This window comes from Anolis sagrei, chromosome 2 (genome assembly GCF_037176765.1).
Source record: "Anolis sagrei isolate rAnoSag1 chromosome 2, rAnoSag1.mat, whole genome shotgun sequence".
NCBI lineage: Eukaryota > Metazoa > Chordata > Lepidosauria > Squamata > Dactyloidae > Anolis > Anolis sagrei.
The window spans coordinates 177,604,320-177,629,087 of NC_090022.1; the positions used below are offsets into that span (position 1 = coordinate 177,604,320).

The 24,768-nt window shown below is 43.9% G+C and overlaps 1 protein-coding gene across 4 annotated transcripts in view; it reads right to left on the reverse strand.

Moving 5' to 3' along the window:
* Positions 1-361: 361 nt before the first annotated feature.
* Positions 362-24,768, reverse strand: part of PNCK (pregnancy up-regulated nonubiquitous CaM kinase) — a 53,722-nt gene continuing 29,315 nt past the window's right edge. For all 4 annotated transcript variants that reach the window (XM_060763164.2, XM_060763162.2, XM_060763163.2 and 1 more), the window contains exons 6-12: positions 24,345-24,468; positions 21,589-21,664; positions 21,359-21,471; positions 15,798-15,876; positions 11,385-11,472; positions 5,956-6,074; positions 362-1,415 (exon numbers count right to left, since the gene is read on the reverse strand). In XM_060763164.2, coding sequence (XP_060619147.2) covers positions 5,964-6,074; positions 11,385-11,472; positions 15,798-15,876; positions 21,359-21,471; positions 21,589-21,664; positions 24,345-24,468 — 591 coding nt within the window. In that variant the 3' untranslated portion in view covers positions 362-1,415; positions 5,956-5,963. The remainder of the gene's footprint in view (positions 1,416-5,955; positions 6,075-11,384; positions 11,473-15,797; positions 15,877-21,358; positions 21,472-21,588; positions 21,665-24,344; positions 24,469-24,768) is intronic.

Genomic DNA, 24,768 nt, shown 5'->3' on the forward strand with positions numbered 1-24,768 from the left:
CATCAAATGTTGGTTGGAAAGGGCCGAGGAGATGGTTTGATCCACAATCTTGCCTAATACTAAGGGCCTGAAGCAGGCATGTAGCCAGGGGGGGGGGGCTGAGGGGCTTCAGCCCCCCCCCCAAATTCTCATGGTGGTTCGCAAAAAGGCCTTACTGGTGCATTATTTAAACTGTTATGTTTATTCATATCATGATCTGATCACCATACTCAATATATCCCATATGCATGGGGGTATTGGGGTAATGATACAAAAGGTTTGCTAGGCTAGACCCTCTTTCACTCAGACTCAGCCCCCCCAAAACTCAGCCCCCCCCAAAAAAATACCCTGAAAAAAATTCAGCCCCCCCCCCTCCCCCCGAAACGAAATCCTGGCCTGAAGTCAATCTTACTTTTTTTAAAAAAATCTGCTATTTTTGAAATAAAATCTATGTTTTTATATTTAGCTAACTTTTTTTTGTTTCTGCCTCTACTGCATATACAATACAACAAAACATCCCAGAAACATAGAACCTTACAGACATTTTAACAATGGCTGCAACCAAATGGCTGCAGTGGATGGAGGAAGGAAAATGAGTATTGTTAAGTACTGGCCGGCAAGTGCTTCCCTGGTTCGTAGTGAAGAACCGCACACCTACCCTGCCCTCCAGGCACAGAAATGTACATTCATTTGGAGAGCAGGAACAGGACTATCAAATCACACCCCCACTCTTCAAATCTTGCATCTGTCTCAACCTCTGGGAAGTTTGGTGTAGTCTTCCCAAAATACAAATCCTGAAGTCTTCAAGGTGGCCACCCAACTGGATCTTCTGACTCACTTGGGTGTTGCTATCCATTTCAGAATTTGGGACTTATCAAGCCTATTCAAGCTGATGGCTGCCCTCTTACTCTTCCCGGTTCCATCTTTATTTGGAGGGATCTTTCAACTCCAGATCCCAGTTACCATTTTGTGACTCTTTTGGGAGAAGAAAAGTAGTCTCAAATCGATTTAGGAATTGCCAATTAAAACCGAAAGGGGTAGGAGTAGATGTTTTCACCTCCCCATCCCTACCACCACTACCATGTCTCCCAATTTCCCAGCACATTACAAGCCTCTGCAACAGACATAGATGGATGTGAGGTGAGTTAACGCAGCAGGATTGTGATGGGTCCACAGCCTCACAGGGGATTGGACTTCGGTCCCAGGCAGGGTGACTCTGAGCCCCCCTAAGGGCAGGCTGGAACGGTGGTTGAGCTTGGCTGTTGTTTTTAAACTCCTGGGCCCCTCAGGGCAGAGATATCCCCAGACGAGGGAGCAGGAAATGGAAGGACAGCCCCCACCCCTTGGGCGAGGGTGCTGGCGCAGCGTCGTGGCTGTGAAGCCGCATGCAGGAGGGTAGCTCATGCAAAGGGCAGCGGCCCAGGCTCTTCAGGCACCTGCGGACAGCAAGAGACAGGTTAAAGAGAGGAAGCTGCTTTGGAAACCAGACTCCATCCTCACTTCAATCAAATTCCCATTCCAAGCCACCCTCACCCTAATGCAGTCCACAGACCCATCACATCTTTTCATCCTAGTGCCAAATGCCCTACACATTCCTATATCACAGTCTTTCCCAACATGACACCTTACAGATGCACATGGACTATAACTCCCATCTTACTAATCAAGATGCCTAAGGAATAATAATAATAATAATAATAATAATAATAATAATAATCTATATAAATAAAAATGTAATGCTCGTTTGTGGGATTAACACAACTCAAAAACCACTGGACAATTTGACACGAAATTTGGACACAGGACACCTAACAACCCAATGTATGTCCTTCACTCAAAAAAATTGATTTTGTCATTTGGGAGTTGTAGTTGCTGGGATTTATAGTTTGTCTACAATCAAAGAAATTCTGAACCCCACCAACGATGGAATTGAACTAAACTTGTGGACTCAATACAATACAATTCTTTATTGATTAGTCAATTTTGACCATATCAAAACATACAAAACATACACATACAGTAAAACCATATATGAATACGAGGCATCATGGCCTACTGGCCTGTCAACCCACTCCTAAATAATTGAGCAACTACGAGATAAAAAGGTTAAAAGATTAAAATTGTTTAATTCCTTAAAATAGGGTTAGAGTGGGGGGCATGGGTAGGTAAAACTAGTGGCGTGTCCATATTAAGTTTTTAAGTTTGAGTTTTGCTGATGGCAGCAAGGTCGCCTCTCTCTGCTTCCATCTTCTCACGGATGGCCAGCGCTTTTTGGATAAAAAGGGTCAATTTTAAAATAGAGTTTTTATCTGAACCCTGAAGAAGGATGTGCAATTTCTCCTTATTCTCTGAATAAGTATGGTTCTCCAGCAGAGGCTCTAGATAGTAAGACCGGATCCTGTTGTAGTAGGGACATTTTAAGAAAAAATGTTCTGAGTCCTCCACTTCTGCATCTACCTCACGGCACCCACAGGTTCTCCTCGTGTAGGGGATATTCTGATGTCGTCCCAACTTGGACTTAATGTCGAGCTGCTCAAATCTAGCCCGGGTAAAAACTTTTCTAAGATAGAGTGGAAGTATAAAAGAGAGGTAAGGTTCCATGCCCACATTACATTTAAATTTGGCCAGGTATGGAGTGGCTCTAGCTTGCGCTATGTTCATTAGATCATTTTGTGCAGCAATGTCGAGAGCTCTTTGGTATACAATTGAGCATACCTTTGCCCCAAAATTTGTTAACTCGTGAGGGGCAAAACCTAACCTACTAACTGTGTGGCCAAATCTGCTAAGCCAAGATGACCACTCTTTGTGGTTTTCTTGTTCTAGAAGGCATAGGGCTGGGAGTCTGTGTGGTTGCATTTGTCTTATTTTGTACCACCAATTGATCTGCCTCTTCAGAATTGTGGTGGAGATTGGGGGTACTCCCGTCTCTGCTCTCACTGCAGCTGACAGGGATGATCTCTCCACACCTAAGCCAATTTTCAGGTGGCGCAGTTGGAATCTCTCTACCAGTTCACCTACAATCAAAGAGCATTCTGAACTCCACCAACAATTAAATTGAACCAAACTTAGCACACAGTTCTCCCATGATCAATAGAAAAAACTGGAAGTGTTTGTTGGGCAGTGTCCTTTGGTTTTGGAGTTGTAGTTCACCTACATCCAGGGAGCACTGAGGACTCAAACAATGATGGATCTGGACCAAACTCTACAAGAATACTCAATATGCCCAAATGTGAACACTGGTGGAGTTTGGGGAAAATAGAATCTTGACATTTGGGAGTTGTAGTTGCTGGGATTTATAGTTGCTGGGAGTTTGGGGAAAACAGAATCTTGACATTTGGGAGTTGTAGTTGCTGGGATTTATAGTTCGCCTACAATCAAAGAACATTCTGAACCCCACCAACGATGGAATTGAACCAAACTTGGCACACAGTTCTCCCATGATCAACAGAAAATACTGGAAGGGTTTGGTGGGCAGTGTCCTTTGGTTTTAGAATTGTAGTTCACCTACATCCAAAAGACGACTGTGGACTCAAACAATGATGGATCTGGACCAAACTCTACATGAAGACTCAATATGCCCAAATGTGAACACTGGTGGAATTTGGGTAAAATAGAATCTTGACATTTGGGAGTTGTAGTTGCTGGGATTTATAGTTCACCTACAATCACAGAGCATTCCGAACTCCACCAATGATAGCATTGGGCCAAACCTCCCACACAGAACCCCCATGTGGGCCACAGCGACGCGTGGCAGGGGACGGCTAGTAATAATAATGATAATCTTTATTTATACCCCGCCACCATCTCCCCAGTGGGGAGTGGCTTACAAGAGGCCAAGCCCAAACAACAAATTACAATAGAGTAAAACCGAAAACACGAACAATAAACAACATCATAATTACATAAAACATGTGAATACATAACAATATAAAATTACAATAGGCACAATCACAATGACAATGGGCGGGCTACATATAATGATTAAAAGAAAAACTAATTAAAACTAATTAAAAACTCGTGCGAGGTAAAAGAGAGATTATTTGCAGAGGAGGACTCCTTATAGCGGGGGTTGTGGAATCAAGTGGTTGTGGCTCAATGCATCCAGAAAGCCCTGGACTAAGGAAGGCCGATGGATGATCAAAAAAGTCTGTTTACTATGCTTTTTATAGTATACTACTTGTATACTATACCAAGAGAGGGGGGAAGAAGTGTCGGGGGTTATAAAAGCATTGAAGCATGGGTCGGATTCATGTCCTGGAGTGTGACTACCAGCTGAATAGCAATTGCCTGTTTTAGCAGAACTGGGGAATGTGATTGAATTCCCATCAGTGTTAGCTGGTATAGCAAGGTGAAATAAGGAATGGCAGTAAATAGGAGCAGCGGTCCAGTTGAGGTCACTTTCCCCAGCTCTACTGCATTGGGTCTCCCATACAGCGTTTCCATTTCTGCTGCTTCCATAATATAATAATAATAATAATAATAATAATAATAATAATTTATTTATACCCCACCACCATCTCCCTAAGGGGACTTGGGGTGGCTTACATGAGGCCAAGCCCAACAACACATCAATAAAACAACAAAGCTGTAAGCAAATAAAACAATACAGTTAATATAACTCACATATAGGCAATAACACAAAAAAAATTAAAAACCTATGGCCGGGCCAGATGTAACAGATTAAATTTTTAAAATAAACATTGGGCATGAACAGAGGTTGGATGTATCTAAAAAGGAGGGTTTTAAAGTATAATGTAGGGAGAGCAACCCAACGGGTAGTTAAAGTGCTTCTGAGGACATTTTGCAGGAAACTGGTCAGAGCATGGCATTGTTTCCTTTATTCAGGGAAGGCACACTTGAACAGCCACATTTTCAGGCTCCTCCTAAAGACTGCCAATGTGGGGGCTTGCCTGATATCCTTGGGCAGTGAGTTCCAGAGTCGGGGGGCCACCATAAAGAAGGCCCTCTCCCTCGTCCTCACCAATCGTGCCTGCGAAGGGGGCGGGAGCGAGAGCAGGGCCTCTCCAGTTGATCTAAGAGATTGTATGGGTTTGTACACGAAAATGTGGTCACGCAAGTAGGCGGGTCCCAAACCCAGACTAAAACTACATCACCTGGAGCCACAAACTGCAGCAGGAAATGGAAGAAAACTATCTAGTGATACGGGGTACATCTGAGAATATTGTCAATAAGATGACCCAGCATCATAATACTACTACTACTACTAATAATAATAATAATAATCTTTATTTATATCCCGCCACCATTACCCCAAGGGGACTTGGGGCGGTTTACATAAGGCCAAGCCCAACAATACAATACAACAAATACAACAGAACACAAATAAAATACAATAAAATACAAGCTGGGTGCTACCAACCCAGTCAATGTAGCCATCAACAGCAGTTTATGATGTAGTAGACTCTGCTCTCCACTCAAGTCATGCACTGATATGTGCACACTGTGCAACTGACTGATGGGACTGTAATCATGCAAGTAGCCAGAGGTTTCCTCCATCTAAACTGAGAGAAGATGAACCATGCAGAAGTTTCCCTGCTTCTTAAGAAACTTGGAAGGCTGTATACATAATCACACCAGCATAAGCTGTATGCAAGTTGGAAAACACAATGATTAGAGAAAACATATATTATTAGGAATTATAACTTAAGAGTCAATTTTTCTAGCTTTTTAAAAAGTTAAAAGGATAAGGCACTTGTTCAAGACCTGTTTTTAATTTGCCTCTGGCCAGGACATGAGAAGAAGAATGTGAAGTCGGGATAAGAATAAATCTCTGCCTTGAAGAAATGGCTGGGCTGCCCTCACGCATAGTTTCCAACTCTGTGCTGTCAACAGAAAATGTCACAATCCATCTCTGAAACTGGGGGAAGCTCCATCTGCTTTCTACAAAACACATTGCTATTTAAGATGTACGCACAATCCTATTCTCCAAGATCCCATCATCTCCTTTGCACCCACCTCTCTGGTCACCATTTCCCGTGCTGTCCTCTGGACGTGGCCTCTCCAATTTCCTCACCCTCTGCACCAGGTCCCATCTTGGTGATGTGGCGCAAAAAAGACGTGGCATTGATTGCTCTCTGTGGGAAGATAAACACACAGAAGGGTTGTCAAATAGACACAAATAGCCCACTTTATTCTTTTTGTACAGCATTTTTGGCAAAAATCAACAGAAAACATTTTGAGTCAAGGGTAAGTGTTCCCCTTTGCTAAAGTCTTCTACTGTAAATACCTAAGGACGTTACCTTCCCAGCTGTGACCCGAACTGAATTGAAGCACATTTTGCACTTTCCCTGGGCCCTATCTAGGAACAATTGCACATTTCCTGATCCTTCCACACTCAGCACCTAATCTCTCAGCCATTAAAGTGTTTTTAAAATGTGCACTATGATTGTAATTGTTTTTCTGATGTTGTTGATTTTATTTTATTTTATTGTGTGTGTTTTAATCTGTATTTTTGGGCCTATCCTCTTGTAAGCTGCCCCGAGTCCCTTTGGGGAGATGGTGGTGGGGTGCTCTTCCAGCAGTCACCAGCCAATCCCTTTCCTGCACCAGAGATACAGCTTAATGGTGTAACATTAGAAAATGTTGACCGCTACCTTGGCAGCCACCTCTCCACAAAAGTCAACATCGACACCGAAATACAACACTGCCTGAGCTCTGTGAGTGCAGCATTTTTCCAAATGAAGCAGAGAGTATTTGAGGACCGGGACATCTGTAGGGATACCAAGGTGCTTGTTTATAAAGCTATTGTCCTCCCAACCCTGCTATATGCCTGTGAAACGTGGTCTACAGATGTCACATGCAACTCCTGGAATGATTCCATCAGCGTTGCCTCCAGAAAATCCTGCAAATCTCTTGGGAAGACAGGCGGACAAACATCAGCATGCTGAAAGAAGCAAAGACCACCAGCATTGAAGCGATGGTCCTCCGCCATCAACTCAACTGGACCAGCCACATTGTCCAGATGCCCGACCACCGTCTCCCAAAGCAGTTGCTCTACTCCGAACTCAAGAATAGAAAACGGAATGTTGGTGGGCAGGAAAAGAGATTTAAAGATGGCCTCAAAGCCAACCTTAAAAAGTCTGGCATAGACACTGAGAACTGACATAGACTCTGGCATAGACACCGAGAACTGGCAAACTCTGGCATAGACACCCTGGCTCTTGAGCACTCCAGCTGGAGGTCAGCTGTGACCAGCAGTGCTACAGAATTTGAAGAGGCACACATGGAGGGCAAAAGAGAGAAACGTGCCAAGAGGAAGGCACATCAAGCCAACCTTAACCGAGACCGCCTTCCACCTGGAAACCGATGCCCTCACTGTGGGAGAAGATGCAGATCAAGAATAGGGCTCCACAGTCACCTACAGACCCATCAGAGTACTGATCCTGGAAGACTATCCTACTCAGCCAACGAGGGATCGCCTAAGTAAGTAAGTAAGTAAGTAAGTAAGTAAGTGAGGTATAAATAAAGTTATTATAAAGTTATTATAATCCTCTGTTCCTTAAACTGTGTTGAAAGGCAGAGCTATAGGGAAAGGTTTCCAAGCTGATAGTTCCAAATGGGAAATTGAAAGGGGAAATCAGTGCCTGTTTTGTTGGACTAGTGAACCCCAAAGCAGAAAAATAAGCAAAATATCTTAATTTAGGATTGTAGGTCTACAGAAACAGAGCAGTTAAATGTTTTTGCTGGTATGGAGATGTAATAATAACAAACCATAGATCTTCAGCAGGAATGCTTTCTCATAGTGACCTGTATTAAAGATGTACAAACAGAGCCAGAAAAGGACGAGGGAAAGTTGCCAGCCTTTACCAATGCTCTCCCTCTATTCCTTTTCCATTATCCATTTACCCAGTTTGCCTGCAAAAATGCAGGAGACAGGCTTCAATTCTGCAAAACTCCTTCAAGCAGGAAATTCAGGTCGTGGGTTCAAACAAAACTGGTTTTTAGATCAGTTGGGTGATGAATCCGGTCAGGTTTGAGCCTAAACCTAAAGACCTGTCCAAGGTGCTGATCCTTACTCTCAAAATACCTTTCATACCAGGCATAGCCTTTTTTAATCCTTTGAACGGAAACCTTATATGGATTTGCTGCCTCACTGACAAAAAAGATCACCAAACATCGCTGGCCAGAAGTGCTGGCCAAGAAGAAAACATGGGTATTAGCAAATCTGGGAGAATGCCAAGCCTTGCAAAAGTATATATGTGTTCCCTGCCACCAACATTTCAATGTTGTAAGGAAAAGATTGCTAAATATGGAATGGAGTATTTTTAAGTGGAGATCATTGAATCATAGAATCTTAGAGTTGGAAGAAACCTCGTGGGTCATTCCCTGCCAAGAAGCAGGAAAATCGCATTCAAAGCACCCCCGACAGATGGCCATCCAGCCTCTGTTTAAAATAATTATATTTATTATTTTATTTATTTAGCAATTTTGTATACTGGTCTTCTCCCCTCTATCGGGGGTTTCCAACAATAAAATCACAAAACAATCATTAAAAACATCATATAACATATTCAATTAAAACGTTATAATAGCAAAATGCAATCACATAATAACAATGGTCAGTCGTCATAGTGAATTCATTGCCCATCATTCATCGCCATCTATCCGATCACAGAAATATTGATTCACTCGACGAAAGCCAAACCCCATAGCCAGGTTTTCACCCGTTTTCTGAACGACAGAATGGAGGGGGCAGTTCTGATCTCCAGTGGGAGAGAGTTCCAGAGTCGAGGGGCCACCACCGGGAAGGCCCTGTCCCTCGTCCCCACCAGACACGCCTGAGAGGCTGGTGGGACCGAGAGCAGGGCCCCTCCAGCAGATCTTAACAACCTAGATGGTTCATAGGGGAGAATACGTTCAGACAGGTAAACTGGGCCGGAGTCGTTTAGGGCTTTATAGGTTAACACCAGCACTTTGAATTGTGCTCGGAAGCTAATTGGCAGCCAGTGGAGCTGGCGCAACAGAGTAGTAGTAGTAATAATAATAATAATAATAATAATTTATTTGTATCCCGCTACCATCTCCCCAAGGGACTCAGTGCAGCTTACATGAGGCCAAGCCCACAGCACATCAATAAACAAAAGTGATAACAAATAATCAATTCAAAACAGTTAAAATAAAACTCAAAAACAAAAAAATAAACAATAACATACAGCATTTAAAAAACCTATGGCCAGGCCAAATGTCATAATTAACATTTAAAATGCTGGGCATGAACAAGGTAGGGTAAAACCCTCCAAAGGAGGAGCCTCCACCACACACCAGGGCAGAGAGTTCCACTGCTGAACAGTTTTCACAGTCAGGAAGTCTTTGCTAATGTTTAGATGGTCAGAACACTGAAGAGGAGCACAGCAGTTCAGAAATGTAATAACACAGTCCTTGCTTGCAATAAATCACATGATGTGCCTCTGAAGAGGTAAAAATGGGTCCAGATAGAATGGCAAGACATGGGTTAAAGTCAGGGGAGGTTTTGCACAATTAAAACTTGTGCGCCAGCTGCGCCCGTACCTTGGGAAGTTTGACTTGGCCATGGTGGTCCACACTCTAGTTACATCCTGTATAGACTACTGCAACGCTCTCTACGTGGGGTTGCCTCTGAAGACTGCCCAGAAGCTTCAACTAGTCCAACGAGCGGCAGCCATACGACTAACAGGAGCGGGGTACAAGGAGCACACTACTCCTCTGTTGCATCAGCTCCACTGGCTGCCAATTAGCTTCTGAGCCCAATTCAAAGTGCTGGTGTTGACCTATAAATCCCTAAACGACTCCGGCCCAGTTTAACTTTCCGAATGGATTCTCCCCTATGAACCATCAAGGTTGTTAAGATCTTCTGGAGGGGCCCTGCTCTCGGTCCCACCTCCTTCACAATTGCGTTTGGTGGGGACGAGGGACAGGGCCTTCTCGGTGGTGGCCCCTCGGCTCTGGAACTCTCTCCCATTGGAGATTAGATCTGCCCCTTTCCTCCCGACCTTCAGAAAACTGGTAAAATCTTTGCTTTGGAATATAGCATTTGCAGAATGAGGATCGAGTCAATAACGGCTGCCCACACTGGCGGATGGTGATGAATTTGTGATTTTACTCTGACGACCTGGCTTTTGTAATTGTATGATATTGTATGATCTGTATTTTAATGTAATTTGTATTAATGTATTAGGACGCTATTATGTTTACTCTGTGTATGAATTTTCTGCTGTTAGCCGGCCTGAGTCCCTCTTCAGAGGTCGAGAAGACCCGGTTATAAAAGCTCTAAATAAATAAATAGGTTTTCATTACAATTCACATAATCTCTCAACTAGCAGAGGTAGTGGTCCTATTCTGTTTGTCTAAACAGGTAATAGTTCCCACACTAAAACAGTGGATGTGGCTCTTAACGAGACATGCCGCATTATCACAGGGTGTCTGCGCCCCACACCAATGGAGAAATTACACTGCTTAGCCGGTATTGCACCACCTGACATCCGCCGGGAAGTAGCAGCCAATAGTGAAAGGACCAAGGCAGACACATCTGCAGCTCATCCCTTGTTTGGGTATCAGCCAGCACGTCAACGACTTAAATCAAGACATAGTTTTCTTAGATCTACAGAGACACTCGCTGGAACACCTCAGCAAGCGAGAGTCCAAAAGTGGCAGGCCCAAACCCAGCACCTCAATCCGTGGGTGATACCAGATGAGAGACTCCCCCCTGGGCACACAGAAGACTGGGAGACTTGGAAGGCACTGAACAGACTGCGCTCTGGCACCACGAGATGCAGAGCCAACCTTAAGAAATGGGGCTATAAAGTTGAATCCACGACATGCGAGTGTGGAGAAGAGCAAACCACAGACCACCTACTGCAATGCAATCTGAGCCCTGCTACATGCACAATGGAGGACCTTCTTATAGTAACACCAGAGGCACTCCAAGTGGCCAGATACTGGTCAAAGGACATATAATCAACTACCAAGTTTGTAAAATCTGTGTGTTTTTTTAATCTGTTTGTTTGTTTTGTTCTGTTAGAAATGTAATACAATGGTATGGTTGCTGATGACACGATAAATAAATAAATAGTTCCCAGCTCTGTTGTATATTCAGGCTCAAGCTTTATTTTGGTTATTTTTAAAATCAAGTTCACAAAAAAAAAATCTCTTCTGCATCTCAGGTTGAAAATACAGTATGCCCTCTACTTTTGTGGAAATTAAGGGCAAGAGACCCCAGAAAGTAGAAGAATCAATATAGATAGATAGATAATTGATTTTCCACTTTTGCCATGCTTTTCTAGTAATCTCTGTTCTCCCTAGCAATCCTGAAAACCTCCACTGTGACTCTTCCAGCAGATGAATCATCAAAGTCACAAAACCTAAACCCGCAAATGTGGAAGGGGCAACTGTAAAACCTTCCTCCTTACCTTCCATTGGCTGCGAGCAAAGTTCTTCTGGATCTGTTCACAAACAGAGCCATGAATGTCTTTCTCCAGTGCTGTGTCCCCAGAAATCCTGAAATGCACAAGTGGCAGAGAGAAAGCTTCCATTAGATTTCCACCCACGTCTTTGGAAATGGATGTGCAATTCACACCCTGAGCATGTTTATGTGTGACCGTCTTCATGCACTTGTCTCCTACCAGCTTTTAACACTGTCTGCACAAAAGTGTGAAGGAGGTGTAAGCATAAGTAAACGCAGAGGGAAGCTGTCGGAATGGCCCCTCCGTCAGCAGACATTTTTAGCTTGGGTTTTGCTGCAAATATCTGGCCAAAGATTTCATTCCGGGTAAATGAGTTTTCTGAAGCCAACTGAAACAATGAGCCATACATCTGCAGATGAGACCCATGGATTAAGCAATGCCTCACAAAAATGGGACTTGGAGGTACTGCTCTGCAGTGGCTCCAGTCCTTACTGGAGGGTGGTCCCAGAGGGTGTTATTGGGTGACACCTGTTCGACTCCACAACTGTTGTCTTGTGGAGTCCCTCAGGGTTCGGTATTGTCCCCGATGATGTTTAACATCTACATGAGGCCGCTGGGGGAGATCATCCAGAGTTTCGGAGTAAGATGTTATCTGTACGCAGATGACGTCCAAATCTGTCACTCCTTCCCACCTGTTACTAAGGAGGCTGTCCAGACTTTGAATCGGTGCTTGGCTGCTGTGTTGGACTGGATGAGAGCTAACAAATTGAAACTGAATCCTGACAAGACAGAGGTCCTCCTGGTCAGTTGAAAGACCGAACAGGGAATAGGGTTACAGCCTGTGTTGGATGGGGTTACACTCCCCTGAAGACGCAGGTTCACAGCCTGGGAGTGATCCTGGATTCATCGCTGAGCCTGGAACCCCAGGTCTCAACGGTGGCCAGGGGAGTTTTTGCACAGTTAAGACTTGTGCCAGGCCCGTAGCCAGGATTTCGATTCGGGGGGGGGGGGGGGGGGGCTGAGTTTTTTTCAGGGGGGGTGAGTCTGAGTGAAAGAGGATCTACCCTAGCAAACCTTTTGTATCGTTACCCCAATACCCCCATGCATATGGGATATATTGAGTATGGTGATCAGATCATGATATGAATAAACATAACAGTTTAAATAATGCACCAGTAAGGCCTTTTTGCGAACCACCATGAGAATTTGGGGGGGGGGGGGCTGAAGCCCCTCAAGCCCCCCCCCCCCCCCGGCTACATGCCTAACTTGTGCGCCAGCTGCGCCTGTACCATGAGAAGTCTGATCTGGCCACGGTGGTCCACGCTCTGGTCGCATCTCGAATAGATTACTGCAACACACTCGACATGGGGCTGCCTTTGAAGACAGTTCGGAAACTGCAATTAGTCCAATGGGCGGCAGCCAGATTACTAACAGGAGCTACATACAGGGAGAATACCACCCCCTTGTTGTGTCAGCTCCACTGGCTGCCGGTCCACTTCCGAGCTCAATTCAAAGTGCTGGTTTTGGCCTATAAAGCTCTATACCAGTGCTTCTCAACCTGGGGTCCCCAGATGTTTTTGGCCTTCAACTCCCAGAAATCCTAACAGCTCGTAAACTGGCTGGGATTTCTGGGAGTTGTAGGCCAGAAACATTTGGGGACCCCAAGTTGAGAACCACTGCTCTATACAGTTCTGGCCCAGCTTACTTGTCCGAACACATCTGCCTCTACGTCCCACCTCGTAACTTAAGATCATCCCGGGAAGGCCCTGCTCTCACTCTCGCCAACATCACAAATGTGGCTGGTGGGGATGAGAAACAGGGCCTTCTCAGCTGTAGCCCCCCACCTGTGGAACGTGCTTCCAAATGAAATACCATCGACCCCATCCCTCCTGGCATTCAGGAAGAAATTAAAATCTTGGTTTTGAGACCAGGCTTTCGGACAATAAACATAAAGCAGCACTTTGACTGGAAATGGATTGGCAAGAAGGATACAATTTTATTGTTCAATGGATTTGTTGTTTTAATGACTGTTATGATAATTGGTTATAATTAATTGCTATTGTTTTTAACTCTGTATGTATTTATGGTTTTATACTGTGTTATTGATTTGTGGCATCGAATTGCTGCCTTTGTTAGCCGCTCTGAGTCCACACACACACACCCCAGGGGGGGGGGGGGGTTGAGAAGGGCAGGGTAAAAATGCTGTAAATAAATAAATAAATAAATAAATAAATGTTGTGTGACTAGAAAATAAAGATTTGTCAGTCTCGTTTTTCATGCCTTTATAGGTCCTAAAGCAGTGGCATTTTAAATAAATAATTTCTTGGGCGTCCATTCTCGCATTCAAAAGGTTCATAAACAGAAGCTTTTCCATTACATACAAATATGACATTCAGATTGTGCTAAAAGTTGTTTAACTAACGAGGAAAACATCGATACACAACTGCAAATACATTTACAAACATCAATATCTTGGCAATGCTTAGCCTTCCTCCTGCTAAAAAAAGACTCAAATTAAATAAGAATTCTAGTCCTCTTAGAAAAATTGGATAAAACATAAATGTAACAGGGAAAGGAGAGGAAAGGGAAATGGAGAAGGAGAAGGAGGTAATAGTAGTAGTAGTAGTAGTAGTAGTAGTAGTAGTAGAAGCCATCTGAAGCTAAGCAGAGTCAGCCCTGATGAGTACTTGGATGGAAGACCACCAATCCATACAGTTGTTGTTGGCTACATTTCAGAGAAAGACACTGGTAAACCACCTCTGTGCAGTCCTTGTCTAAGAAAATTCTGTGAACTTCATGGGCTCATAGAATCATAGAGTTGGAAGAGACCTCATGGGTCCCAGTCCAACCCACCACCAAGAAGCAGGAATATTGCATTCAAAGCACCCCTGACAGATGGCCATCCAGCCTCTGTTTAAAAGCCTCTAAAAAAAGGAGCTTCCACCACACTCCGGGGCAGAGAGTTCCACTGCTGAACGGCTCTCACAGTCAGGAAGTTCTTCCTAATGTTCAGATGGAATCTCCTCTCTCGTAGTTTGAAGCCATTGTTCCACGTCCTAGTCTCAAGGGAAGAAGAAAACAAGCTTGCTCCCACCTCCCTGTGACTTCCTCTCACATATTTATACATGGCTATCATGTCTCCTCTCAGCCTTCTCTTCTTCAGGCTAAACATGCCCACTTTAAGTTGTGACGTGACTTAAAGACCCATGTATGCACATGCAGACATATCATAGAATCATAGAATCCTAGAGATGGAAGAGACCTCATGGGCCATCCAGTCCAACCCCCTGCCAAGAAGCAGCAATATTGCATTCAAAGCACCCCTGACAGATGGTCATCCAGCCTGTTTAAAAGCTTCCAAAGAAGGAGCCTCCACCACACTCCGGAGCAGAGAGTTCCACTGCTGAACGGCTCTCACAGTCAGGAAGTTCTTCCCAATGTTCAATGTCTTCTTCATATAATGAAGAAGACATTGACACAAGGATGAAAATCCTGTAGTTCACTGATTAAAGTCTATGTGTCCATTTGTCTTCACTACAAGTCCAAACGTTATGACTTGGTATCCATTTGGACACAAAACTATTACTTTAAAAACCATGGATAGTTCGGAAACACTATTAAAATGAATGACTTCCAATCTTAGCATACCATAGAATTGCATTGGAAGATAAAGAAATTCCTAGAGCTATCTTCTCTAGGCATTTGCAGCACAGCCCCAGCTCAGGGGAAGCATACAATCAGTCTGGAAAATGACACTATGTAACATGATGTTTGTTCCTAGGTTATAAATGTCATTTCATAATTGGTTCTATCATATAAACACAAAAAGGGCTTACTAAACAAAAGGTTAAAATGGCATAAAAAGGTAAAGGTAGTCCCCTGACATTAAGTCCAGTCATGTCTGACTCTGGGGTGTGGTGCTCATCTTCATTTCTAAGCCAAAGAGCCTGCGTTGTCTGTAGACACCTCCAAGATCATGTGGCCGGCATGACTGCATGGAGCGCCGTTACCTTCCCGCTGGAGTGGTACCTATTGATCTACTCACATTTGCATGTTTTCGAACTGCTAGGTTGGCAGAAGCTAGGGCTGACAGCGGAAGCTCACACCACTCCCCGGAATCGAACCTGCGACCTTTCGATCAACAAGCTCAGCAGCTCAGTGCTTTAACCCACTGCGCCACCGGGCATATAAAAGGTTAAATGGCACATTGATATGTTTAAAATGGCAGCCACAGAAAGAAAGTTTCTGGAGGATAACAAGTACTTTCAAAGTAAGTATTGCACAATTAAACAGGAAAGAACACTTTCAAATCAGGAACATTTTCCCAGAGATCATTTTTCCCTTGAATTCTGCAATTAGGTGGGACTTTAATGTATTCCCATCCAACAAGAAATTACCACACCTTCCAATGTGACTTACCATGGGTGCTGTAGAGCCTGTTCACAGGTGAATCGTTTCTCTGCATCACGTTCTAGAAGGTGTCGGATAAAATCCTTGGCTAGATAGAAACAAATATAATAGTGATATATATCACCCATAATCATTTGTAAGAAAGAACTTAGCGAGAGAAATATATGGCAACATTGAACCATAACCAGCACTGTACATGACCGAACATACAAGCTGCTCTACTGCTTTGTTACCAGACAAGCATCTTTCAGATTTTGGGTGAAGACTAGCATACTATAAAGGCCTTTCTGGGAGAAGACCCTCAGCTGTGAGATGCAACCAGCATGACAAATGAAATTAAAATATTCACGCCAGCTAATCAAAAGCTGGCTCAGCAAGTGTGATTTTATTCAATCTTCGGCTAAATTATTAGGGAAGCGAAGTTAATGTTCTTGTGATCAGGAAGGACTTTCAAGGTTGACACAGTGTGATGTGTTGGACCCACAAGGTGGTTTCTGTGCAAAATTATAGAAATCACTTCCTGACCCTAAAAAGAGAAGTTGTGCTTAGACAGAATGGCAAGGAGCTCTCCCAGCGCATAGAAATGACGTGCCAGTAGAGCGGAGGGGGGGGGGGGGCGACTTTCCTCCACCATCAACACCCCTCCGTCGCCCCCCCCCCCCTGCAGCGTCATTTCTACATGCCAGAAGAGCTCTGGCAAGACTGTAATGGAGGCTGAGTAAGTTTTCCTTACTTTTAAAAGAAGCTTGGGGTATGTCAGGATTATTTTAGTTATGTATGTGTTTTAAATGTGCTTCTATGTATTGCAAAGATGGATGCCACTGTGTATTGAAGAGAGGGTCTCCTGATGTCTTGCAAGGTGTAGTGAATTTCCTATGAGTCCATTTTGTCATTCATTTCCTGGAGGGGGCATGTTTAGTAAGAGTGGCTTTTGGAGGGAAATGAGAGAGGAATGTGATTGGGTAAGTTAGAGTGGGCAGAGCATAACTTGGCAAAAGGGGGAAAAATGTCTTTAAAGAAAGGTTTTTAAATTCCTGTCAGGAGACTGAACCTGGGTGTCGAAGGGAAAGGGTGTTTGGAGATTGGAGAGGTGTAGAGGGTTAGGAAAAGGCCTGAGATTGGCCAGAGTTGCTAGCAGAAACAGCTAGTGAGGGGTTTACAGCTATTAGGAAGGTAGCTGGGAAACAGGGAGATAGATCCAGGTTAGGACTATCTGTGCTGTCAGAGAATCTATCCTGTCAGGATTCTTGTTTGGAGGGGGAAAGAAGAGTTTATTGGGTAACAAAGTCAGAACTGTTTACATAACTGCACGCTTTCCAAGACAAATCTCTGTAACAGTCAAACTTAGTACCTGCATTGTTCCTGTTCTTGTAAATAAACTTCATTGTTTATTGTTCATCACATCTGACTCAAGTGTGCCTCTGTGCTTAAAGGTTTAAAAGCAGCTTTAAGCAGAAATCAAGAACTTAATGATGACAGCATATGTTGTAAAGAACTAACTTTAAAGGGTACCTCTGAAACTCAAGCCGGAGGGCTATCACCATCACACTCTTTCACAAGTTATCTCAAGTAAGCCAAGGGCTTATCAGCACTTCTAAGTTGGTGTGTGCCAGTGCTCTTTCAGTAAGGGTTTTTTTGGCCAGGAAGGAAGTGCTAGCTTTCTATTACAGCCTTTTGTTTGGGGGTTCATTTTATTTCCCAAACAAAGTCACTACATCTTTCATATTTTTGGTGGCAGAGCTTGTGGGATTAAATATCCCCCCCCCCCAAATATTCCTCCATCTTGTTATACAGGGCCAATCCTGGAAGAACATCTGGACACCACTTTCTGGGGTGGGTGTGGACAGGCCCCAGGAACATCTGCATTTTTTTTAAAGGTGAATGCCCCTGGGATAACGGCCTGTCTGGAAAGGCCCATAGAAATCCTATCCAGGACAGCCAATGGCAAACAATCGAGGGATATTTACTACAAAACATCAGTGAGACAGTAGCAGATGTTCACCTCTTCTGGTAAGCCAACAGACCCCTGTGACTTGCATGATCACATTCCCAAGGTAAGCATACAACCCAAAAGATACCTGACATTGTTTTCTGGATAGCACACAACAGGGGCTGGGAACCATTTGTCCTATTCAGGGCTGTATTATATTCTCTGGTGGGAAATCTGTTGAGGATTGTATGCATGGTGGATAAAACAGAGCCATAGAAGGAATTGATTGCCCTTTCTTTTCTTTTTCTCCTCCTCTCCTACTGGCTTGTCAGAGTAGTTATAGTTATTTTATATGTATGTATGTTTTCAATGTGTTTGTATTAGTATTATAATGTATTACAATATATTAATATTGGTCTTCAAAGATGGATTCAGCTGTGTATTAGAATTGTTATTAAGAGGCAGAGAGAGAAAGAACCTTGAGACAGAGATAACAGAAATTCCTTTGCCCAGGGAAGAAAAAGGGAGTTACCCAGCTTGACGAACAGGATGTTTTACTTTTGTCTGCTTGTATTATACTGTGTGTCCGTCGCCATCTTTTTTAGTTCCAAGATGTAGTTCCTTTCATTTTCCCATTCATTTTCATTTTCTCTCCTCTCCTTTTTTGTTTTCTAATCTTCCCAGTGGAGACCCACAGCAAGAAGAGAAATTAAAACTGATGGCTTTCAGAGGATATTAGAAGCAAGATCCATGACTTTCGGAAGTGCTCCAGCCTGGGCCCATTCTCACTGCCATGCTCTGTTGACTGTCTGAGGATGACAGCAGCCTATGGCTAAACGCCATCCATGTGACCATTTGACAGGTAGGGAACAACACAGCCAGACCAACACAGAGCACACATAGCCGACAAAAGATCTGAGTGCACAAAGATATTCAGGCTATTATGTCTGCAACCTCATGCTAACCCAAACCCATGGAAAAAAAAATCACCATAATTGATTTTTTCTCCATCTCTCAAAGATCAACAACTGACACTCTTTGGGTCAAACAGGGTCTCTTGCATTTTCCAGTTGCCAAATAAGAGGCAAAAGTAGTATAGGGAAGGAAAGTGCTCCCTATACTGTGCTCCCACTTTGAAGAATGCAAGGCAATGCTGAGGATTTTTTTTTAACACTGCAACTTTCACAACCTTACACTGGCTGGAAGTGATAATTCCAAAAACTGTTTTGTTGCAAGTACTAAGAAAAATACAGAACGTTGCCCTGCTATATCACCTAGCTCAATATTATGAACTCTAACAAGCAAAAGCCTTCTGCTGGGATTTGGAGCAGGATGCTTTCCTAGTCTTACTAGTAGATGCCGGGCATTGAGCCTTGGCACATTCCTTACCACCAGGCCATGGCTAAGGCTTTTCAGGAAAATTAATATCTGAGCAATATACTAATTGTTATCTCTAATAATAGAGTTCGGTTCTTGGGACGCTTCATCCAGATAAGAATGGCAACTGGGAGATCACCAACATTTACTTAGGCGATCCCTCGTAGTCCGAGGATGATGGTCCTCCAAGTTTGGTGTTCTGGCGGTGGGTCCGTAGGTGACTGTGGAGCCCTATTCTTGCTCTGCATCTTCTTCTGCAGTGAGGGCATTGGTTTCCAGGTGGAAAGCAGTCCTGGTCGGGGTTGGCTTGACACACCTTCCTCTTGGCACGTTTCTCTCTTTCACCCTCCATTCATGTCTCTTCAAATTCTACAGCACTGCTAGTCACAGCTGACCTCCAACTGGAGCGCTCAAGGGCCAGGGCTTCCCAGTTCTCTGTGTCTATGCCAGAGTGTTTAAGGTTGGCTTTGAGCCCATCTTTAAATCTCTTTTCCTGTCCTCCAACATTCCGTTTTCCGTTCTTGAGTTCGGAGTAAAGCATCTGCTTTGGGAGACGGTGGTCGGGCATCCGGACAACATGGCCGGTCCAGCGGAGTTGATGGCGGAGGACCATTGCTTCAGTGCTGGTGGTCTTTGCTTCTTCCAGCATGCTGACATTTATCCGCTTGTCTTCCCAAGAGATTTGCAGGATTTTTCAGAGGCAGCGCTAATGGAATCGTTCCAGGAGTTGCATGTGAAGTCTATAGACGGTTCATGTCTCGCAGGGTTGGGAGGACAAACTTTATAAACAAGCACCTTGGTATCCCTACGGATGTCCCGGTCCTCAAACACTCTCTTCTTCATTTGGAAAAATGCTGCACTTGCAGAGCTCAGGCAGTGTTGAATTTCAGTGTCAATGTTGACTTTGGTGGAGAGGTGGCTGCCAAGGCAGTGGAAATTGTCAACATTTTCAAATGTTACACCATTAAGCTGTATTTCTGGCACTGGAGAGGGACTGGCTGGTGACTGCTAGAAGAGCACTTTGGTTTTCTCAATGTTTAATGACAGGCTGAGCTTCAACATTTATATTAGATGCAATAAGAAGTTTCTCAGAATCTCAAAACTATAAAACAGACCCTCTGAGCAACTAATAAAGTACAGATTGATGACTAAGTACATCAGATGTCTTGGCACATGCCTATTTGGGATTGTTAAAATAATGACACAGCAGCTACAACTTTGGGACCAATACATGCCCCAACATTTATCCCTTGTTGTCCCACTTTTCTAGCTATTTTTAAAGTGTCCTGGTTTCTCTTGTCTCCTTCCACTTTCCCTTTTTGTGCTTACATTACTTAAGTTGCTATAAACTTAATTCAAAGTGCAAAAGTAGCTTCTACTCAATTCACTCAGGGAAAAGGAAAGGAAAAAAGTGTATCCTTCCCAATAAGCTCAAAGAAGAGCAAACTGCTGCAAACTCTCCTAGATTGTGTGTTCATCCTCATTAACAGGTTTTTGGAGCCCCCGGTGGCACAGTGGGTTAAACCCCTGTGCCGGCAGGACTGAAGACTGACAGATCACAGGTTCAAATCCGGGGAGAGCGCGGATGAGCTTCTTCTATCAGCTCCAGCTCCTCATGCGGGGACATGAGAGAAGCCTCCCACAAGGATGGTAAAAGCATCAAAAGCGTCCCCTGGACAATGACCTTGCAGACAGCCAATTTTCTCACACCAGAAGCGACTTGCGGTTTCTCAAGTCGCTTCTGACATGACAAAACAAAAAAAACCACCAGGTTTTTGCCATCTAACCACACTCTGATATTGAATGGCTTCACGTGAATCAATTTTTGTTTGTGAAATATTGGAGAGCATTGGTTGAGAGAATACTAACCAGCTATTCCTACTGTTGAGGGACAATGCCCAAACATTTCTAGTCTATATTTCCTATCAGAAACTAGAAATGAGAGGATTAAAATAAAATCGTTCAATCTACAGAAAATACTAAGGGGTGGTTGGTTACAATCACGATAAGAAAGGTCCAAGATAGTGCCACATTTGACTGTTTCTGCAGCATGGGTTTTATAGTGTCAGATTGATGCAAACATGCACACATACAATCAACCCTCTTTTTTCCTTTCCTTTCTGCACTTTTTCCACTCAACTCTATCCTCCAATTCCGTGGCACCTCTTTTTCACCTTGTCCCTCTTTGTTCCAAAACAAAACAATCTTTCTCAAAACAACCTCCTTGACCACAACCCTCTCCCCACCAAGATTTTCCACTCACCTGACTCGGAGATATCATCCCAGTAGGGGGAATCAAACTCATATTCAGCTTTCAGAATCTGGTTAAAAAGTTCAGAGTCATTCTCATCGTAGAAAGGAGGGTATCCGCAAAGCCTGCAGAGGAGCAGAGTGAAAGGCATCATAAGATCACATGCCCACAGAGTATAGACAACAAAACAGAGGCCACTTCTAAGGCTACGGATGTGACAGGGAAATTGAAAAGATACCCACAGGATGTAGGAGATGACGCCAAGTGCCCAGGAGTCCACAGCTTTTCCATATGGCTTCTGCTCCAGGATCTCAGGGGCTACAGAAGATACAATGGCCAAGAGTGAGGGAAAGTTCAGGGTTCTTTATTGTAAATCTCAATTTATCCCTCCTACAGGATGGTAGACCACCCTGCCCCACCAACACTACAATCCCTTGTGACATACTGCTGGTCTCCTAACCTTGCACTTGCCCTCAGTGTTGCAGTAATATGCCTTCTTTCCTTCAATGAGCCCAAGCGCTGGTGTGTGTGTACTTATATACCTTGTTGTTGTTACATGCCTTCAAGTCATTTCTGATTCATGGAGATCCTAGGTTGAAGCTATCATTGGGTTTTCTGAGGCTAAATGTGTGTCAGTAGCCTAAGGTCACCCTGTGGGTTTTCATGGCTGAGTGGGGTTATGAACCTTGTTCTCTAGAGTTGTAATTCAGTGCATGAACCACTATGCTATGCTGGCTCCATCAAGTGGTGGGACGCATACTATATCCCTACTTCCCACTTCCACTATCAAAAACTGCAGGACATTCCTTTCTGTGAGCTTCATTCTCACTCATATGTTTCTTGTTCCTCAAGCGCCCTAAGTATATAGTATGCTGGGTCTCTCCATGAAGCAAATTATCCTAAGAACTTGAAAGTGCCCAAGTATCACTGTCTATTCTTCAAAACAAGGTGCAATGTGTTCCCATCCGAAGTGCTTCGAGGTAGATTTGCAGGAGTCCCATACAATGCAAGTCTTTGATGGTGTAATAACTGAGGGCCTTTCCACACAGCTCTATATCCCAGAATATCAAGGCAGAAAATCTCTCAGCATCTACTTTGAACTGGGTTATCTGAGTCCACACTCAGATAATTCTGGGATATAAGGCTGTGTGGAAGGGCCCTAAGATGTTGAATATATGTATCACATCTTATTGTGCTGCAGTTTTTACAGACAGGCTCAGCTACATCTTATTAACCCACTACTGAGCAACCTACCTAGGAGATCAACCCAATTCCATGTAAAGTTTTTACTAAATGACAATTTCCCCCATGTGACCTTGGCTATTGCCAAGTTTCTCTCTGAGGTAGCCAGGATAAGACAACTTCCTGTATTAGACCCAGGTTGAAATTTTACTCTTCTTCGTATGCATTTAGCATTGCATTCGTCCTGTTTTTAAGTGGTCTTGTCAGTTTATGATCACGCTGGAACATCTCAGCAAGCAAGAGTCCAAAAGTGGCAAGCTCAAACCCATAACCTCAATCAATGGCTGATACCAAATGAGAGACTCCCCCCTGGGCACACAGAAAACTGGGCGACTTGGAAGGCGCTGAACATTCTGTGCTTTGGCACCACAAGAAGCAGAGCCAACCTTAAGAAATGGAGCTATGAAGTGGAGTCCACGACATGCAAGTGTGGAGAAGAGCAAACCACAGACCACCTACTGCAATGCAACCTGAGCCCTGCCACATGCACAATGGAGGACCTTCTTGCAGCAACACCAGAGGCATTCCAAATGGCCAGCTACTGGTCAAAGGACATTTAATAGAATACCAAGTCTGCAAACTTTGTGTTTTGTTTGTTTGTTTTTAATGCAATACAACTGTTTTGGTTAGCTCCTGGCATGATAAATGAATATATATGTTTATCTGCTGTGCACTTTCCCTGCTGAGCAAAACTGGGTCTTTGGATAGTAATAAAGATTGATTTACACAATTCAAGAGAGATATCGACATGCTGGAATGTGTCCAGAGAAGGGTGACTATAATGATCAAGGGTCTGGAGAACAAGCCCTATGAGGAGCGGCGTAAGGATCTGGGCATGTTTAGCTTGAAGAAGAGAAGGCTGAGAGGAGATATAATAGCCATGTATAAATATGTGAGAGGAAGCCACAGGGAGGAGGGAGCAAGCTTGTTTTCTGCTTCCTTGGAGACTAGGACGCGGAACAATGGCTTCAAACTACAAGAAAGGAGATTCCATCTGAACTTGAGGAAGAACTTCCTGACTGTGAGAGCCGTTCAGCAGTGGAACTCTCTGCCCGAGTGTGGTGGAGGCTCCTTCTTTGGAAGTTTTTAAACAGAGGCTGGATGGCCATCTGTCAGGGGTAATTTGAATGCAATATTCCTGCTTCTTGGCAGGTGGTTGGACTGGATGGCCCATGAGGCCATCCAGATCTATGATTCTATGATTGATTGATATTTCCCACTTGATCTTCACAGCAGAAATCATGTGAGTTAGGAGAGGCTGAGAGCTGGAGTGACTGGCTAAAGCTCACCCAGACAGTTTCAATACAGAACATGAACCTGAATCTCTCAAGCTTCACTTCTACACCGACTATGCTCCCACATTCAAGGTGAGCTTCCCTCTTCATAGCGATGCTCCCAATGTATTCAGAAGGAAGTACTTTTGAGTTGTTGTTGTGCCCTCCTGTTGTTTCCAATTTATGACTCTAAAGTGGTTGAACCACGGGATTTTCTATGGCTGAGAGTGTGGGATTCACCTAAGGACACTCAGTAGTTTTCATGGCTGAACATGGAATTGAACCCTGGTCTCCAGAGTCATGGTCTAATGTTCAAACCACTACATTGCACTTCTGCTGATCTCCTGCATTTCTGCTTTTACGTACTTAAAAAGAAGGACCTCACCAGAAGAGGCAGGAGATATACTACAAGAGAAACACCATCTTGTGTACTCCCTTCCCCAACCTACAATAATGTTATCCTTGTTCAAGGCCACACTCACCCACATAACCAGGTGTACCACAAGCGGTGGACATAATCCCATCAGCCTCAATCTTGGACAGCCCAAAATCTGTAATCATAATCTTGGCATCCTCAAATGGAGTGGCATAGAGGAGATTTTCAGGCTGAAGGGAGAACAAAACAGAATGAAGTTACCTGCATCACACTGATATATTTGGCTTTGGAACAGTGTACATGTGGAGTCATCTCTTATCAATCTCTCCAGAAAACATGGAAGGTAGGTGAAGCTGGGAAGCAGCGAGCAAAGATTTTCAAAGGCTAATGGAGAATCTGAATCCCTCAGATCTTAGGGCTCTTCCACATAGCCAGGGCCGTAGCCAGAAAAAAATTTCAGGGAGGGTTGACAATTTTTTGGGGGGTGGGGGGTTGAAAATTTCAGGGGGGGGTTGAAAATTTCGGGGAGG